Raw genomic sequence first — 13,765 nt, forward strand, 5'->3', positions numbered from 1 at the left:
AAGTATTTATGTATGTGAAACTCCCTCTAGAGACTTAAACCCCAGCCCTTACCCCTTACACCCTACAAACACTTATACTTATGGAGTGACCACCGCATCAAGAGTGTGTGGTGGTAAGCAATAGTTAATATTGCTTCTACTCACTTCAATTTATTAGTACGGTCTGTATTGTTAGGAAGCAATAACTTGGGTTTCGCCAGCTTCATCTGGTAAATGAGTTTTTGAGTGCATTTTAGTTAATATATATCTATGAATATTTTTAGATCACGTAACATATTTAATTGTCACATGATCATTTTAGTTGACTTAACGGTCATATGATAAAAGTAGTAAAGCACACCTAGATAATAACCGAACACATAAGAAGATTCCTCCAAATATATTTAACCAAAAATTTGGCCAACCAAATATTCCAATCCCTTCTATAAATACCTCTCAATCCATTTGAAATCATTCATCCACTACTTTGGCCATAGTGTAAAATTTCATCCTTCATCCACCAACATAATGACATCCCTTTCAAAGAAACCGCTCTTAAACCAATTCATTTCATCTCTACTCTTCTTCCTCCTTGTTGTCGTCATCCTTGATTTCGTTTGTTCATCCACTGCTTCTGTTTCCTCCGTAACTTCTCCTTTCGTTTACACTAATAATAAGGTTAAGTTAGCAGAAGAAAGAAAGGAAGTAAAGGCTCTTCTAAAATGGAAAACCAACCTTCACAGTAAAAGCCAGTCTTTTTTGTCCTCTTGGGCTGGAAGTAATCCTTGCAATTGGGTCGGAATAAATTGCGACAAGTCTGGAAGCATCACCCATCTAAACCTTTCAAGTCACAGTTTGAAAGGTACACTTCACAATCTAAGCTTTCAATCCTTCCCCAATCTACTCAGTGTTGATCTTTCTTACAACTCACTATTTGGAACCATCCCCACAAATATTGTTCACCTCTCTAGACTCTCGGTTCTAAAACTTTCTTATAATCAATTCACTGGGAAAATTCCTTCCGAAATAGGCCAACTGACAAGTCTTCACATCTTTTACCTTGCTAATAATCATATGAGTGGCCTTATCCCTCAAGAATTAGGAGGGTTAACTTCTTTGAGTGAACTTGATTTATCGTCAAATAATCTCACAGGTGTTATCCCTGCTTCTCTTGGAAACTTAAGCAACCTAAAAACTCTATATCTTCATAGAAACCAACTTTCTGGTTCCTTCCCTCAAGAATTAGGAATGCTAAGTTCTCTGACTGACCTTCAGTTATCAAGAAACAATCTCACAGGTACCATCCCTATTTCTCTTAGAAACTTAAGCAACCTAAGCACTCTATATCTTTATGAGAACCAACTTTCTGGTTCCATCCCTCAAGAAATAGGAATGCTAAGTTCTCTGACTAACCTTGGGTTATCAACAAACAATCTCATAGGTACCATCCCTATTTCTCTTGGAAACTTAAGCAACCTAAACACTCTATATCTTAATGAGAACCAACTTTCTGGTTCCATCCCTCAAGAATTAGGAATGCTAAGTTCTCTGACTGATCTTGAGTTATCAAGAAACAATTTCACAGGTACCATCCCTGTTTCTCTTGGAAACTTAAGCAACCTAAACAAACTATATCTTCACAAGAACCATCTCTATGGTACCATCCATGCTTTTCTTGGAAACTTAAGCAACCTAACTATTCTATATCTTTATGAGAACCAACTTTCTGGTTCCATCCCCCAAGAATTAGGAATGCTAAGTTCTCTGACTGACCTTCAATTATCAAGAAACAACCTCATAGGTACCATTCCTGTTTCTCTTGGAAACTTAAGCAACCTAAGCACTCTATATCTTTTTGAGAACCAACTTTCTGGTTCCATCCCTCAAGAAATAGGAATGCTAAGTTCTCTGACTAACCTTGGGTTATCAACAAACAATCTCACAGGTACCATCCCTATTTCTCTTGGAAACTTAAGCAACCTAAACACTCTATATCTTTTTGAGAACCAACTTTCTGGTTCCATCCCTCAAGAATTAGGAATGCTAAGTTCTCTGACTGATCTTGAGTTATCAAGAAACAATCTCACAGGTACCATCCCTCAAGAAATAGGAATGCTAAGTTCTCTGACTAACCTTGGGTTATCAACAAACAATCTCACAGGTACCATCCCTATTTCTCTTGGAAACTTAAGCAACCTAAACACTCTATATCTTTTTGAGAACCAACTTTCTGGTTCCATCCCTCAAGAATTAGGAATGCTAAGTTCTCTGACTGATCTTGAGTTATCAAGAAACAATCTCACAGGTACCATCCCTGTTTCTCTTGGAAACTTAAGCAACCTAAACAAGCTATATCTTCACAAGAACCATCTCTATGGTACCATCCATGCTTTTCTTGGAAACTTAAGCAACCTAACTATTCTATATCTTTATGAGAACCAACTTTCTGGTTCCATCCCCCAAGAATTAGGAATGCTAAGTTCTCTGACTGACCTTCAATTATCAAGAAACAACCTCATAGGTACCATTCCTGTTTCTCTTGGAAACTTAAGCAACCTAAGCACTCTATATCTTTTTGAGAACCAACTTTCTGGTTTCATCCCTCAAGAAATAGGAATGCTAAGTTCTTTGACTAACCTTGGGTTATCAACAAACAATCTCACAGGTACCATCCCTATTTCTCTAGGAAACTTAAGCAACCTAAGCACTCTATATCTTTTGGAGAACCAACTTTCTGGTTCCATCCCTCAAGAATTAGGATTGCTAAGTTCTCTGACTGACCTTCAGTTATCAAGAAACAATTTCACTGGTCACTTACCAAACAATGTGTGCCACGGTGGATTGCTTGAGAAGTTCATCGCAAACAATAATCATTTTATTGGTTCAATACCAAAATCCTTGAGCAACTGCAGTAGCCTCATCAGAGTCCGACTTGATGGAAATCAACTTATTGGAAATATAGGAGAAAGTTTTGGGGTATACCCACGCTTATTATATATGGATTTGAGTCATAATAAACTTTATGGTCATCTTTCAACTAATTGGGGGCAATGTCGAAACTTGACAAGCCTTAAAATCTCTAACAATGATATTTCAGGTAGATTACCTCCTGAGCTTGGAGAAGCAATTCAATTACATGTACTGAACCTCTCCTCAAATAAGATACATGGGGAAATCCCAAAGGAATTAGGTAAGTTGATATTTTTGTTTGACCTTTATATGGACAATAACAAATTTTCTGGTCACATCCCTTACAATTTCGGGATGCTGTCAAATCTAGAGCGTCTTAATCTTGCCAAAAATAGTCTAAGTGGCCTTATTCCCAACCTAGGGAATTGTAAAAAACTTTTTGTCTTGAATTTGAGCAACAATCACTTAAGCAAATATATCCCACTTCAGATTGGCAATTTACAGTATCTCCAAAATCTTGATCTTAGCAAAAATTTTCTAATAGGAGAGATACCACAACAACTTGGAGATTTGAAAATGCTAGAAATCTTGAATCTTTCCCACAATACACTCTTTGGGAATATTCCGTCCACTTTTAATCAGTTGTTAGGCTTGACATCCATTGATTTGTCCTACAATCAATTGAGGGGTCCTATTCCGAATATTAAAGTATTTCATGAGGCTCCAGTGGAAGCATTTAGAAATAACAAGGGCTTATGTGGCAATGCTACTGGTTTAAGGGCTTGCCCCTCTGCATATAGCCACAATCTTCATGTAAAAAAGCGAAATAATTTTACAGCCCTAATTTTTGCCCTTTTGGGCATTGTCTTTCTTATATTTATCATTGTCGGAATTACATTAGCCATTTGCTTTAGAAAGACAAAGACAAAAAATAAGCCAAAAGAAGAACATCAAAATATGTTTTCAGTGTGGAGCTATGATGGGAAAATGGTTTACGAAAACATTGTTGAAGCAACAGAGAATTTTGATTATAAGCATTGTATTGGTGTTGGGGGGTATGGAATTGTTTATAAAGCTGAGTTGCCAACAGGTCAAGTTGTTGCTGTAAAGAAACTTCATCCACTCTCAGAAGACAGTGTGGCCATTATAAAAGCTTTCACCAATGAGATACATAGTCTAACTGAAATACGACATCGCAACATTATGAGGCTTCATGGTTTTTGCTCACATCCACGATACTTGCTTTTAGTTTATGAGTACTTGGAAGGAGGGAGCCTAGAAAAGATACTAAACAATGATGAATTAGCACTGGACTTTGATTGGGCTAAGAGGGTAAATGTTGTCAAAGGTGTGGCAAATGCTTTGTCTTATATGCATCATGAATGCTCACATCCAATAATTCATCGTGACATATCAAGCAAGAATGTTCTACTAGATTTGGATTTTGAAGCTCATGTCTCTGACTTTGGCACATCTAAGATTATGAGTTCTGACACATCTTATTGGACTTCATTTGCTGGCACCATTGGGTACGCCGCTCCAGGTTTGTTATTTAAGTATTACATGGATTTACTGACTCCACTTTTATTAGCAACATTCACATCTTCTATATCCATGTTGTGACTTTTGTTGTGTCTCTAATCTTATTAATGTTATTTCAGTTGGCACTGTTTGCCTTTTATAATTGGCAAAATTTTACCTCCAAATCGGTTTTAAGGAAACTTCCTTTGACCCACTATGTGGCTAATAAAGAGACCATCCTCATGTACTTTTAGTCACATGACTTTTTATATCAGTTACATGACTTGTTTAAATATTACATGTTTAAATTGTCACGTAATGAATTAGAGGAGATTCCTTCAAAGAAGGAAAATGTTGTCCTTTAAAATCTGTTTAACAGCAAAATGTTTTGTACTGTTGTCACTACTTGAGCTTGTAGGTTCGATTAATAATCAGAGTACTCTGTTGATTTAGGGCTGAAAATTTTATTTTCATTATCAACCTGATCGGCACTAAGGAAAAAAAAAAAAAAAAAAGATTGGATCATGTTTATTTGGGATCATAATCACAATTACAATAATAATAAAAAATGTTCATTTTAATTTCAGTTGTTAAGAATTTAACTTTTTGAAATAGTTTTTTTTATGGGAATTTGCCATAGTTAATTGTGCATGAATACATCCAATTAATTCGTGGTTGTTGAAGAATCATGTTTTACAGAGACAGCTTCACTTTTCAACCATTTAATTCTTTCAAACTAGATTTAATTATTTGGTGAAAAATTTAAATAAAAAGTTTGCTTCCACTGCCATTTAATAGAATAGGATTACCTATTTCTTATTTGTCCTTCAAAATTTTGCAGAATTCAATACCTTTAGTTGCCCCTCCACCTAATTCCAAAAGAAATTACTATACGAGTAGAAATGTTATTACAAACTTGCTTCTACAAAGTGAAAGCATAGTAAAATGCTAATAATTTACTTTCAGAAAACGCGTACACGATGGAAGTAAGTGAAAAGTGTGATGTCTATAGTTTTGGAGTAGTCACATTGGAAGTAATTATGGGAAGGCATCCGGGTGATTTGATCTCATCATTTCTATCATCATCATCCCATGATGTGCTCCTAGAAGATGTGTTGGATCAACGGCTTGTGCTACCTACAAGGCAACTTGCGGAGAAGGTGGTTTTAGTGGCCAAGATAGCATTGGCTTGCTTGCACAACAGTCCACAATCTCGTCCAACAATGCAACATGTTTATCAGAAGCTATCAAATTGGAAATCCCCGCTCACAAAGCCTTTGGGCATGATCACATTAAGGGAACTCATCGATCTCTCGACAATCTGAGTTAAGCTTCACAAGTGTGTACAACTATACATATTTTCTTGTATGCTATATCTTGTTTGTGTACATTCGACCCTTATGTATAGTTTTAAACACTTATAAAGAAAAAACTTTAAAAACCCCAATTCTTGTGACAGTTCATCTCCTGCACAGTAGTTGGCGTCAATTTTGAATCTCTACTCTCCTCTATGATGCTCAGCCGCCAACATCTTTGGCTACTTCAATGTTAATCTAGACCTATATAAGCCCAACGAAGCTGATTTCTTTCTCTTTCTTCAACTTCTTCACTTTTGTGGTCCTAAAGCTCCCAAGGTGCAATAAACCAAGTTGGTCAAGGTAAATCAGAACATTTCTTTGAACTTATCCTGGTATGTTTATTGGGTTCCTCCTATTTTATTTATTCTTCTTATTGATTTGTTTATTTGAGATTATTTTTATTTGAGATGTCAAGAAATTAGAGGGTGAGAAGGGGAAAAAATGGAGGCTTACTTTTTGCTCATTATGTTGTTCTTTGTATGTCAACATGGAGTCACCCCAATTTTGTGAAAAGATTCATACTAGATTGTACTATTCTCCAAAATCCGCCTCGTGTGTCAACAAAACAAAACTAAGATTTTAGAAATTGCTCTTTCCACTGTTCTGAAGGTCTTTCTCATTGGCATTACACATTTGTATAAGGTTATCAAATTCAAGAGCATTATTTCTTCTCAAGAGACTCCATCTGCTATTGCAACAACTGACAGGTATCTTCACACTTGCTTCGAATAGAAGCAAGAATTTTCTGTTTCAGTCAGCTGGTAATGAATCAATATGCAAGGAAATTTTCATCCATGGGAATGACATGGAAGAGAAGCCTAAATGATAAGGCCAAGGAAGCAGGTGAGACTCAACTATAAAGGGGAATCTTTATAGTCTATTGAGATGTTATTAAGTATGGTACGATGTATTGAATTTAAAGTAAAATGTTGATGTGACAATCTCTTATTGAATAGTGTAAAATATGGGTTTTACACTCCGTTCTTACAAAATTCGGACTCTAACTTAAATAGGTAGCGATAGAATCACCAACTTGCTTTGATTAAGATCCTTTTACAGCCTAGGTAGTTTTCTTTACTAAGACTTTTTTCTTTTAGAAGAAGAAGAATTCTAAGAGGTTATACAACCGATGTTAGAATAATTAAACACATAACATGCAATTTGTATTCAACTTCTCCTTGTTTTGGGAGTAACCTTGAACCTTGTATTGAGAGAGTAAACTTCGTATTTGTGTGAGAATAAGTTTAGGTGTATTGGGGTTTGGATTTTGAGATGATATGTCTCTACACCATTTTGTATACTCTACGTAGTTAGTGAAATTTTTGATTGGTGTCGTCCGTGGACATAGGCCAAACACCGAACTATGTAAATCTTTTTATGTTCTCTTTTGTTCGTTTGTATCTATTTTTCTTTTTTAGCTCTCTTTGTTCCTATCATTTATTTTCAATCTTTCTAAAGCCCATATTCTACAATCAGTTTTTTGTGGGAATGCTATCTAAAGGTCTTTTCCTACAACAAATTGATAATGTAGGTTTTGTTATTACAATTAACTAGATAATGTTCCACGTGATGCGTAGACTACTTTACAATTTAGAGTTTATCTCTTTCTCTCTCTTAGCCTCTTCTTTAGGACCATGTATTAGGCTTTCTTCTCCTTGTGTCTAGCTTTAAGCCACATTCATGGGGTATGGCAATGCTTGCTTTATGTTTCATGTACCTTGTTTGGCCACACCTATGGATGTAGGCATGAATCCTTTATCTTTCTTGTACCTTGCTTGGGCCACATTCCTTGGGTATGAAAATCTCAAATTTACTTTTTCCGTACCTTGTTGGGCCATACCCTTAGAACGTTGGCAATCTCTACTTTGTTTTTTTGCTTTGTGTGATTGCATTGTGCATGATGTATGTGTATGTGTGTGTGTGCGTGCACACTTGTTTATGGATGATTGTGCACTTTGTATAATGGACTTCCATGGTTAGGAGATTGACCTTCTCATAATTGTGGGTGCTCTTGACCTTGTGGTGCGGGTATGCACTCAAGGCAATTGTCGTAGGGGCATATTCATGCCATATTGTGTGCATGATCATCGTGGTATGATTGTCTTGATCCATGTTAGCTAGTGACATCGGTTTCCCTGTGTATGTGACACGCATCAACATGCCGTATACATAGGCACAAAACCCTACCGGTGCGTCATAGCGCACCAAACGCAAAACTCTACCTAATTTTCGCCGTGAAAATGGGGCATGTTTAGTACTTTCAGCTTAACTTGTATAGTTGTTCCTATATGAATATATATGTTAGCATATATTACAAATTTGTATAAACTAAAGAAGTAGTACATGTACCACGACCAAAGATTGTGTGGTAAGTTGAATTACTTGGTGAAAGTAGAATATAACTCTGATATTTTACTTTCAGAGCATGCATATACAATGGAAGTAAGTGAAAAGTGTGACATTTACAGCGTCGCGTTGGAAGTAATTATTGGAAGGCATTTGGGTGATTTGATCTCATCATTTTCATTATCATCCCATGATGTGCTACTAGAAGATATATTTGATCAACGTCTTGCACATCCTACAAATAGAGTTGCAAATAAGGTGGTTTTAGTGGCAAAGATAGCATTAGCATGCTTACACACCAATCCACAATCTCGTCCCACCATGCAACAAGTTTATTATAAGCTATTAAATTGGAAATCTCCTTTCACAAAGCCTTTGCGCATGATCACATTAAGAGAGCTCATTGATCTCGGGAATTTGAATGAAGCTTCATAAGTGTTTACATATCTCATGTATGGTATTTTGCTTATATACATTCCATCCTCATGTAAAGTTTTAAATACTTATGAGGTCAATACTTCAAAAACCACAATTCGCATGACTATTCATCTTCGGCAGATTCATTGTTCATCTTCGACCCATCCAAGCCTCCATCTAACTCTCGGAGCCTCCATGCCTCTTGACCAAAGCTCTTCAACCCAAATGAAAGCCGAGCTCTTTCTCTTTTTTGTGGTCCTAAAGGTCTCAAGGTGAGGGAAACATATTTGGTCAAGGTCAATCAGAACACTGGCTTAAAACTTATCATGGTATGTTCTTTGGGTTCCTTTCTATTTTATTACAGTTCTTATTGATTATGTTTATTTGAGACTGCTATTTGAGATATTGTATCAAGTTCTAGAGAATCTCAAGTGGTCTCTCTCTGACAATGTCGTAGGTATCTTCACACTTGCTTTCATTGTTTCTGACCACACAACTCATTGACAGGACAGGAATAAAAACAGGACTTCCCCTCTCCTTGTTCTACTCTCCAAAACATGCTAAAAGCAATTCGTTTAGGCCTATGGCAATGGAAAATGGGATTCCGTACATCTAGACAATTATGCATTGAAACTTTCTTCCAATGAGAATGAAATGAAAGAAACTAAAAAAGTTGAGGCCAAGGAATGCAAAACTGAACTACAATGGGGAGCCTTAATTTAAATAGGCAGCAATGGAGGGAAGAGGTTCACTTGCGGAGGCATGGGAAGCATTGAGATCCTTTTACGGCCCAGGTAGTTTTTTCTATATATATTTTAAGCTCAAGAATTGTAACAAGTTTTACAATAGATGTTTGGGGTGGAGGTGAATGAAGCCTAAGAAGATTGGAATACAAAAACACTAGGAGCATGCAATTTGTATCCAAGTCCATGAAAAATGATTTGCTATTTTTAAAAACAAAAATTTGTATGAAACACATGGCTAGACCTATTAAGACAAACTTAAATGCCCTGCCTTATTTTTTATGAATGGGTGGTATGAAATTGTCAAAATTTTTCTTTTGTCCAAAGTCTTAGAATTTGCATAATAGAATTTTATGTGTAGAACTCTCACGTAACTTCCCGAAAACTAGCAACATTTTTTTTAACCTACAAAACGATTTTTAAAGGAAAAAAAAAAAAATTCAATCCCATCTTTAAATGTAAATCTTTTACTTCTGTCAATTCCTGGCATGAGATTGTAGCTAGAAATTTATTCCAGGTTTGGTTGTTGTATTCGTGTTTTTGACCTTGTGTAGTTTTTCTTCAATTGGATTTTTTTATTACTTATGGCCTCAAGAAGCATTCATGGTGAATTGTTTGTTTGTTTTTGACCTTGGATTAGATTTAAAAGTAAAGTCCTGGGAAAAGAGGTGGATAATAACTAAACCATAATTCCAAAATTAATAAGTACAAAAGGATATTAAGAAGCTAAAACTATTGCGTTTGAGCGTAATAGGATGCATTTTGCTTGTATGGGCATATTTGGAGTTACTTTGGGATTATGTGCATTTAGTTCATTAGTTTGTCCTCTAATTTGGTTTCAAGACCATCTTTGAATGCTTTTGGAGCCTATTGGCATATTCGGAAATAACTTGAATGTGGGTCTTTTGGTTGGGCTTAGTTTTGATTTGGCATTTGAAACATTTTTGGCTTGAGAGAAGTCTTTACAAGGTGTACAAGAATTTGATTAAATTTGGTAATCAAAAAATTTCTCCATTGTGGAGAATGGTTGTAGAGTTTGGCAAAATTTGTAATACTTTTTTTTTGGATCAAGGAGAAATTCGTTAATTAACTTGTCTAGAAGATTGCATGGCGGAATTTGAGTTATGGTGAAGATTTATTAGATTTTGTGTTATATTCATATTTTGAATATTTGGGGTTTACAATTTGAGATAACCCATAGGGGCTGTGACGAAGGTGATAGAGGATTTTTTGCTTTTCAGGTTTGATTGATTCAAGTTAAGTTGGAGTTTTGTCAAATTTTGGCTTTACCATTCATGCGGGGCTTTAGTTTCAAGCCTATATTAAATGCAAATCATTGTGTGTATAGCAGCCCATCCGTCTTTGTTCACTTTGGTTTCCTCTTGAGTTCCTCTTGATTATATATATATATATATATATATATCCGATTCTCTTATTTGGTTTGTGTGGCTAGTCTAACAATTTGGGTGTAGCAGAAATTGTAAAGGAATGGAGTGGCAAAATGCGAGTGGGAGAGATCTCTTTGAAGAGGGCTGTGTGAAGGAGGCTGTTCAGCAATTTTAGAGAAGCGAAAACTTCTTGTTTTAGGTGCAGTCTCGAGCTTTGTATTCAGCCCTGTGCTTTGTATTGAGAGAGAGTGCTTCTGTTAGGTTCTAAATATCTAGGATAAATGTTTAGATTCTAAATTTGTGTATGTTGGCAAACCGAGAACAAAAAAATGTCTAATTTAGGTGTTAGACATTGCTCAAGATTGTTCAAGTCAAGATTCAACAGTTAAATTGCAGAAAGAAGAGTTCAGATTCTATGAAGCTTGATTGATCAAAAGAAAGGTTCGAATGATCGAAAGTCGTTTTCTGCAGATTTTAAATCAGGCCCAAAACCCATGAAAACGTGTAGGGTTTCAGTTCAACACTACAAGGTATAAAAGGAAAACTCTAATTATGTTTTAAAAGCTTTTGGAAGTCTTGTGAGTTACTCCTGTGAGATCTGAGAGGTTTCTGTAACCTTCTAACTCAATAAGCTTCTACCGGAATGAGATCTACAATAAAGAACTGGTGGAAACAAGTTGCTACATAAACATCAACTATTGATGGTGATCTAAAATCTTTGAGTGAGATCTTAAAGTCACAAACGGGGGTGCTTGCGTGCTGCAGATTCAAGATAAAAGAGTCTGTGGATTCAGAGCTGGACGTGGTCGTGGGAGTAAGTTGTACATGAGGTAGTTTTAGATTTTAGGGAGAAAATATATTGTAAACTTCCATTCTATCATAGTGAATTTGTTTACCTTGAGGATAACTAGGTTAAATCCTCCCCAGGTTTTTTACCTTGAAACTATTGGTTTCATTGGTTTTCCTGGGTCATCATATTATTGTCTTCTTTACTTTTTTGCACTTAGTAATATGATTGCATGAGTTTAACCTAGATCTAAAAAATCAACATAAGTCACTACTTGGTTAATTAATTAGGTTAAACAAATCTGATTTATAGGCGTCTAAACAAACAAACAAGTGGTATTAAAGCGGGTTCACTCTAATAGTTTTTTTTTTTTTTTTTTGGTTATTAGTATAGCTATACCTTTGAATTATGGTTTTGCTTTTAAATAATAATAATAATAATAACTTTTAAGGTTTTTTTTTTTTTTTTTTTTTTTTTTTTTAAGCGGTAGAAGTATTAATGTTGTAAAGGCTAAGTAAAAAATTGAAAGAGGTTCCCAAAAAAATCCATAAATTCCACACGATATTATTATTGACATTGGTTATGATTTATACAAATAACAATTTTATAATGTTTTAATGTACATAAGGATATGCACAAGAACTATCATTTGAGTGCATATTTGGCACCAAAAGTCTTATATCTCAACTAGTTTGCACTTCCTAATTGAGCATCATAGATAATTTCATAATAAAAGGATTTGGAAATTATAAAAGAAGAATGTTCCTATATATCAATAATTCCACAAATATATAATCATCTGAAAATTTTTGGTACATGCAACTTAATGAAATAATAAAGCTAGAAAAATAGAAGGATAATAAAAAATTAATTAAAAAAAATCCTAATCCACTTAAACCATTTCATGCCTTTGAGAAGTTTTATGAGGTAGAACCCATTTTTGGCACCAAGCATTCTGGCATATATCAGTCAAGTAACTTTTTCAACTGATGCTATGCTTCCTTCATAAGAGGTTCCATTGATGGAACAACAGCAGAGGTTGCACTACATACTCATTCCTCAACTACTTCATTTTGTAGTCTTTTTTAGACCTTGGTTGAAACTTGAAAGTAGAAGATATTATATTCCCATTAGCATTGCTTTCAAATTCTTGTTTTGCACAAAATATCGTATCCCTAAAATGAAAAATATTGCTTTTAAAAAACAAATGAAAATTATCGGTAAGATTTTTTCTTAGTCATGGACAAAGATTTTGTAGCTCAGTAACATTAAAAAAAAAAAGAAAGAAAACAAAACAAAACAAAATATTCAACATCATTTGACGACTTATGTAAAAACAAGGGACCTGTTTGAAGCATTTGGGGACCAAATCTTACATCCCTCATTTGTAGACCATGGGCAAAACTAACGGGCCGGGTGTGACTAAATCATATACGGATCAAGCCCACTCCATGACTGCTTAATTGAAGACTCAACCGCCTAAAGGGCCCAAATTCAATTGACTCACGTTTCTGCCATGATCCAACAGTTTGAACTTTATTCTCCCTATCAGATTATCTTAGCAACACAGACTGCATTCTTTCCTTCCAGTTCCAGATACACTCATCACGTGTAATGCTTTAATCGTTCTTAAAATCCTACATTACCACAGGACCCATTATCACTGCTAATGTTGTTTGTAATTGCTAGGACACAGTTTTTTGATTCATAATATTCTGCAGAAACTAGTGGGTGTAAATCTAAAGAACTTTGTTGTTAAGGCTGGGTGCTTTTGGCATCAATGAAACACTCCCATTCATGGGTAGCCAGTTGCTTGATGCTTGTGTTGTTGCTGGAAATTAATAGCATGAATTTGTTGGCAAAATTTTAGACAACACGCTTCTGTGGCAAGGCTGGAAGTACAACAGTAGCATCCTATTGTAGAAGTGAGATGGAAATCCTTTACTTTAAAGTTAAATTGGGCTTCAGCTGTTATAATGCAGGATTTTTGTAATGCGTAAGGCTGGGTGTGCTATGTGCTCTAGAGGAGCTTGCTTATTAGGTATGGCTGAAGCAAATGCATTTTGTGCTATTCAAGCTATTTCCTTTGCTCTTGAATCTGGGATCCTAGAGGCTTTTTTGGAAACTGATATGTAACAAGTGTTGAAAGCTCTGCAGATGCCCAAAGTAGATTTGTCAAGTATAGTTATACACACTGCATTTTGTGCGTATGTGATATGGAAGTAAATTAAAATTAAAATTAATTACGTTCATTTTGTGGATCCAATCACATTGATGGAGGGATTTAATAAAAAATTTGAAGGAGTAATCTTAGTT

The 13,765-nt window shown here is 35.4% G+C and overlaps 1 protein-coding gene across 11 annotated transcripts; it reads left to right on the forward strand.

Moving 5' to 3' along the window:
* The first annotated feature begins 480 nt into the window (after nucleotides 1-480).
* On the forward strand, nucleotides 481-11,503 carry LOC115979292 (probable leucine-rich repeat receptor-like protein kinase At1g35710). 11 transcript variants are annotated; one of them, XM_031101295.1, is made up of 7 exons: nucleotides 481-4,432; nucleotides 5,377-5,749; nucleotides 5,870-6,068; nucleotides 6,501-6,611; nucleotides 8,191-8,860; nucleotides 9,039-9,325; nucleotides 10,750-11,503. In XM_031101295.1, the coding sequence occupies exons 1-2, from the start codon at nucleotides 508-510 to the stop codon at nucleotides 5,733-5,735; spliced, it is 4,284 nt and encodes a 1,427-aa protein (XP_030957155.1). In that variant the 5' UTR covers nucleotides 481-507; the 3' UTR covers nucleotides 5,736-5,749; nucleotides 5,870-6,068; nucleotides 6,501-6,611; nucleotides 8,191-8,860; nucleotides 9,039-9,325; nucleotides 10,750-11,503. The 11 variants fall into 11 exon arrangements, with proteins under 11 accessions (XP_030957155.1, XP_030957154.1, XP_030957163.1 ...); XM_031101294.1 differs by lacking the exon at nucleotides 10,750-11,503 and having other exon boundaries at nucleotides 8,191-8,566; nucleotides 8,673-8,860; nucleotides 9,039-9,512; XM_031101303.1 differs by lacking the exon at nucleotides 10,750-11,503 and having other exon boundaries at nucleotides 481-3,169; nucleotides 3,980-4,432; nucleotides 9,039-9,512.
* The last annotated feature ends 2,262 nt before the right edge of the window (nucleotides 11,504-13,765 follow it).

Source organism: Quercus lobata, chromosome 3 (assembly GCF_001633185.2).
Source record: "Quercus lobata isolate SW786 chromosome 3, ValleyOak3.0 Primary Assembly, whole genome shotgun sequence".
Lineage (NCBI taxonomy): Eukaryota > Viridiplantae > Streptophyta > Magnoliopsida > Fagales > Fagaceae > Quercus > Quercus lobata.